The sequence below is a fragment of the Corvus kubaryi genome, unplaced genomic scaffold (genome assembly GCF_017639235.1).
Source record: "Corvus kubaryi isolate FWS band 111438036 unplaced genomic scaffold, C.kubaryi_AGA036_p1.0 split1-37355, whole genome shotgun sequence".
Taxonomy (NCBI): Eukaryota; Metazoa; Chordata; class Aves; order Passeriformes; family Corvidae; genus Corvus; species Corvus kubaryi.
Window position 1 is genome coordinate 2,669,619 of NW_024582078.1, and position 6,050 is coordinate 2,675,668.

Consider the following 6,050-nt stretch of genomic DNA (forward strand, 5'->3'; position numbering starts at 1 on the left):
CATTCCCACTCCTGGGCCGTGCATCCCGATATTCCCAAGCATTCCCAGCTCCGGGTGCCCAGCATGACTAACGTTTGTCACATGCCGGTGCTCTCGCGCTGTCCCCGGGAGCAGCAGCGCCTGTGGGGGAGTTCTTTCTTTGCCATTTCACAACATCCCCGCGTTTTCAGCGGGAGGAGCGGCAGCTCGGGATGCTCCGAGGGACGGGGCTGAGCCGGGCTGTTTGTCCCCCCTTGGGGACAGCCCTGACCCTGTCCCCCCGCCTGCCCGGGGGTGCTGGCTGGTGGCCGGACCCTCTTGGTGCTTCCAGAGCAGAATCAGCTGGAGAAGCAGGAGCAGGACCGGGAACCCCACCCAGGATCTGCCAGGATCCTGCTGCTCTTTGGGGGCTGTGGCCTCGCCCCCGTGCCCTAAAATATGGAATGCTGAGGGGTGGGATGGGGTGGGAAGGGATGAGGCTTCCCCACGTGTTTGTGTTGTTCTCCGAAGAGCTGCAGAGCCTTGGCTGGAGCCTCTGGGCGGGCCGGGGATGTAAATAATGAATAATTAATAATTAATAATCCTAACCATCGAGCAGGATTTCGCAGCTTGGGGCCGAGCTGGAAGGTCGTGGCAACCAGATCCTCTCCTCGTTTGTCCGTCTGAAAGCCGAGGAGGGGGGTTTGGGTGCGGGGCAGAGCTGGGGAACGTTCGGAGAGGAGCTGGGAGGTCTCAGGCTGGGTGGCAGCAGCAGGAAAAGCACCCTGGAGAGCCTGGCACGGCCAGGTATTGCCAAAGAGTCCCAAACCCTCATCCAAGTGCCAGTTTTCCTGCAAGATATCCCGGGTTGGGCTAAAATGGGATTTTTCCAGCTCTTCTCGGTGCAGTGGGACCTGGAGCAGGGGCTTTGAAGTCCATAAAAACGAGTCCCCAGCACCAAGCAGCAGAGCGTGGCTGTGCCAATGAGAGAGTCCAAAGAAATAAAGATATTTTTGGATTCCCCTCGGTGTTTCACAGCTGAGCAATTAAGCTGTGTCCATTGCCTCGGTTATTAAGCAATGGCTGTTCCAAAATAGCCTCTGCTCCGAGCCACGAGCGGTTGCGTGCCAGGAAAATGCCTCTGCTTGGGAAGCACAGGAATATCCTGGGAAAACACGAGAAAACAGAGCTTTTGCAGCAGCAAAGGACTCGTTTGTGGCCACCACTCCCAGCCCTTCAATGCAGACCCACTCTGAGCTTGCCAAGCTGTTGATGGAGCAGCAGAGCTGGAATCCCTCCTTGCTTCCCTCCTCTTTCCCATGCAGATCCCGTGCCTGCCGAGCCCCTGAAAGCCTCTTTCAGGAAAACTTGGAAAGGGCCTGAGGAGAGTTTGTTGGGAAAGGTGAATTTCTGTTGGGAAAGGTGAATTTCTGTTGGAAAAGGTGAATTTCGCTCCGGAGGAGCTGTCGGACCGAGGAGCCTTGAGGGCATCTGGCTCCCACCTCCGAGCTGCTGCTGCCAGGAGGGGGAGAAATCTGCCCTCCTTTCCTGCCAGCTCCGCTTTTAGTTTGTTTTCATCTCCCTCGGGGAAGGGAGTTGGTTGTTTCTTTTCACTTGGACCTTCTGCAGCTCTGGCTGTGCCTCGGAGGGGTCTGCGGTGCCCTCGATGGGAGGAATCTGGGGGTTTGGAGTTATTACCTCTCCAATGCTGCCTCTGTTTCCATAGAGACCCTAAAAATAGAATAAAATTTAAATGGTTATTTCCTCGAGAAGCGAATCGGCACCGGAGATTTGTTATGTATTTCCTAGGAAAAGCCTAAAAGGACGGAGATTTGCGTTGTGAGTGGCTCAGGGAAGGATGAAAGGCTTTGCCTGTGGAGTTTGGGGACACAGGACCCCGTTGCTGATCCCTTGTCAGTGTTCTGGGTGTGGTGAGAATGGTGGATTCAGACTTTGTTTGGGATTTTTGGGAGAAGGAGCCCGTTCTGTGTGGCCATGAGCTCCTCCTCTGTCTGTAGCTCCTGGAGGTCAAGTCTGGAACGTCACAGCTTTCCCAAAATCTGGAGTTTTTCCCAAGTATCTGCTGGGGCTCTGAGGAGCTCCCGGTTCCCGCTGGTTTGGGAGCAGGAATAAACGGGAACAGCATCCCTGGGGACAGTCCCTGCTGCAGGAAAGCGGAGGTGAGGTGGCCCCAGACGTCAGCAGGGTCAGGACTGGCGTCCTCACAGGGTGGTGACTCCAAAAGCGGGTCAGGATCGTGCCTTGTGATCCTCCAGCTCCTGCCAGAGGCTGCTCCAGGAGGGAGAGGATTTTTTCTTATCCCAAATCGTTGAGTCGCTGCCTGGGAGCCGTGCTGGAGCAGGGATCTGGGCTCTGGGATGCGCTGAGCCCTTCGGAGATGCTGGAAGTTGCTGCCCCTGATCCACCTCACAAAATCTCCCGGGATGTAAATCTGGGTGTTCCAGTGGAACCCTGGCCGGGCTGACCCGGCCGTAATCGGGAGCAGGATCTGTTCCACCATCCATATTCATGACTTGGCCGCCGCCGGATTCCCGGGAGCCTCCCGTGTGTTTCCTGGGAATGTGGGAGCCGGCCCTTGGGAAAGGGAGACCTGGGGGTCCTCAGGGGAGCAGCGTGTCCCCGTGTCCTGCTGGAAACCAGTGGCTGCCCAGTTTGGACTGGATTTGGTGGCACAGGGCCACCAGCTGTGGTTTCACGCCTGGGGGGAGAGGGCAGCCATGGGCCATGGAAAATCCCACAGGAAAAAGCCCCTTCCCGGAGCTCATGTCAGAGAGCAGCTGGAACGCCAGCCCGAGCCAGCCCGAACCACCACGCTCTGTGGGGTCATCAAATGGCCACTAACACTTTGTATTTCCAATATTTCCATGAATATTTCGCATTTCCGAGCACTAATATTTATTTTTTCCAACATTCCCACTCATATTTCATACTTCCCATGTAAACATTCCCATCCTACAACAAGTGCTGGCAGCAGAGCTGCAGTTCCCTTCCACGGATCCCTCCGGGCTGCTCCAGGGGGTCCCCAGAGCCCTCTGGAAGCTCTGGAAGCCTCGGAGCTTTGATGCGGGGCTCGCGTGGGCACCGTCGGCGGGGCGCTGCGGGGTAACAGGAGCCCTTCCCTCCCTTCTCCTGCAGAAAATCCAGCAGCTCTCCGAGGGCTCCATGTTCGGCCACGGCCTGAAGCACCTTTTCCACAGCCGCCGGCGCTCGCGGGAGCGGGAGCAGCAGAACTCGCAGGACTCGGGGCCGCCGCCCCACGGCGCCTCGGACCACGAGTCCCCGGACGAGAAGGAGCGCTCGCCGGAGATGCACCGCGTGTCCTACGCCGTGTCCCTGCACGACCTCCCGGCCCGGCCCACCGCCTTCAACCGCGTGCTGCAGCAGATCCGCTCGCGGCCGTCCATCAAGCGCGGCACCAGCCTGCACAGCGGCAGCCGCCGCGCCAAGAGCGGCTCCCTGGAGCCCCAGAAGGGCAGTCCCCACCTCGGGCGCAAGGCCCCCCAGGACAGCGGCCTCACGGCCATCCTGCATCAGCACCAGGGCAGGCCCAGGTCGTCGTCCACCACGGACACGGCCATCCTGCTGGCCGAGAGCGGGGCTGTCTACCTGCTCACCGAGGACACCGAGGGCCTGGCGGATAAGGTAGGGGTGAGGGGGCGCTGGGGGGGTTTATTCTGGAGGGAAGGAGGGTCTGGGGGGATTTTCTGGCTCTCTGTATTTCCCTGAGGGGCGGTGAAGCCGGGGTGGGGTTGGGCTCTGCTCCCACAGAGCGGTGATGGGACAGGAGGATGTCACCTCAATCTGTGCCTCAAGAGGTTTGGGTTGGACATCAGAAGGGATTTCTTCCTCTGAACAGTGATTAGATGCTGAAAGGGCTGCCCAGGGAGGTTTGGAGTGCCCGTCCCTGGAGGTGTCACCTGGACGTGGCACTCGGTGCTCAGGGTGGGGGTCGGGCACAGCTTGGACTCTATGATCCCACAGGGGTTTTCCAACCTCAGGGATCCTGGGATTCTGTGGCTGCACCGGGGTTAGGGGGGCACGAGGACAGAGCAGGGAGCCAGGTTGGGCTGGGTGCAGAGCACCCCAGAATTCCATCGGGATGAGGTTGTCCCTCAGGGCAGTGCTGGTGGCACCGGGCAGTGGTGGCAGCCCCTGGGAACGACTCGTGTCTGGAGCTGCTGGAATTGACGCTTCTCTTGTGGGGAATTGAAGGCAGGGACAGAATTCCCAGAGCGGGATTTGAGGGAGAGAAAAAAGGGCCTGGCACGACTCTGTTCCCGTGGGATGGGGCGGTCCAAAGGCACCTCCAGGGTTCAGCCGGGCGGCTGCGATTTGGTCCCATCCCAAGTGATTTTGAAACCAGGCTGGTGGACAGGATGGTGTTTCCATCTAGTGTTTAGTGCCATTAATTATGCAACAGCCCAATTAGCACTCGCTGAGTTCCAGGGACAGGCAGTGGGAGGTGCTCTGGGAGCCGGGGGGGATTCTCCCTGTTGGCTTCTCCCCTTGGCCTTCAGAGCTCGGGGGGGTTCCACACCCTGAAGCTGCTCCCTGCAGCTCTCAGGGCTATGAGGAACCTTCTTTTTGTGTTTTTACTTCACCCAAAAGTCCCAGCAGGGAATTGGCAAAGCTCGGGATGGGGAGATGGCCAGGCAGGCTCCGGCAGGGACGTGGGAATCGTGTCTCAGAGGATAAAAATGTCTCTGTACCAGCAGCTTTCCAAGGAGCTGCCCAGAATCTCCTCTCCCCACTTCGCTGTGAGCAAATCAGGGCACCCCAACCCTTCCCTGGCAGTTCCTGCTCCTCCCCTCTGGAATGTCCCACCCGGATAAAGCCATGCAGTGGCGTCAGGTTGGTCATTTGAGCATCCGAAGCCAAAATTCCTCCCTCGTGGCCTCCTCTGGGGTGTAGCCCGTGGCACTGCCTTGCCAGGATCCCAATCCCACTGGGATTATGGCCAAAGCTTCGATCCCGCTGGGGCAGAAGCATCCAGAGAGAGGAAGAGCAGAGCAGATCCGAGTCCGCTCCCGGAGCAGCACAGAAAGGGGATGAATAATTAACTGCATATGACACAAAGAGTAATAAGAAGAGAGCCAACACCTTTGTGAGGCAGTGGAAAAATGACTTATTTAGAGAAACACGAGCCGTGTGATATTCCCGTGCCGGATTATTTTTCCAGGAGCCCTCAGGAAGCCCTGAGCCTGCTGCCTGCAGCAAACCAGCTCCTTTTCCTCAGGGATGGCTGGGTGGCTCCCAGAGCGGGGGTTTGGCATCATCCCTGCCTTGTCCCCTGGGATCTGGCACCTCCTCCCTGTTTCCCCTCCCTCTGGAAGCCCCACGGGAGCCGTTTCCCCACCCCCCCCCCACACACACACAAATTTCATGCTGGATTTTCCACCCCTTCCATGAGGAGCAGACGCTGGATGGATCCCTCGTGGGATCGCTCAGCCTCACCAAGTGCTTTTGGGACAGCTGTAGATTATTCTTTATTGCTTTTAATTATTTTTTTTTAATTAATTAATTAAGTTCCTGCAGTTCTCCCTTCTCCTGCACTGGTTCCTCACCCTATGGACCCTGCCAGGGCCTGGCACACAAAAATTCTTCCCCCTTGCACCCCCTAATTGCCCCCAGGAGCAGCCTGTGGTGACAGGGGACAGCCAGAGGGGCTTGAGGGGGTCAGTGGGACCATGAACAGTCTGGGATTTTGGTGCTGGGTGCCAGTTCTGGCTGGGGTTTGTGGTTTACCCCAAAAGCAGCACTGCCAAGGGGTCACCCCCTCCTGGGGTCCCCTTCTTGGGGACCAGCCTTCCTTTTTTTGTGATTTTGTGATTTTCCCCCTCCCCAACCTTCCACCCCTCCCCGTGCCCACCTTGTGCGTGCCGAGAGCTGGGGGTGAGTTTGGGGTGAGCCGGCCATGCCCTGGCTCCCGCTGGCAGTGGCGACCAAGGGTTTGGGTGCCAGCTCTGCTCCAAGGGCCGTGTGGTCAGAGAGTGCCCGCGGGTTCCAGCAGCCGGGAGTATCCCTGCACCCCAAACACCCTCTCGCTGTCCCCTGTGCCTCACGGAGCTCCT

The 6,050-nt window shown here is 58.5% G+C and overlaps 1 protein-coding gene across 1 annotated transcript in view; it reads left to right on the top strand.

Moving 5' to 3' along the window:
- Positions 1-3,085: 3,085 nt before the first annotated feature.
- Positions 3,086-6,050, top strand: part of TMCC2 (transmembrane and coiled-coil domain family 2) — a 15,666-nt gene continuing 12,701 nt past the window's right edge. Inside the window, exon 1 of the mRNA XM_042013461.1 lies at positions 3,086-3,621. Coding sequence (XP_041869395.1) covers positions 3,142-3,621 — 480 coding nt within the window. The 5' untranslated portion in view covers positions 3,086-3,141. The remainder of the gene's footprint in view (positions 3,622-6,050) is intronic.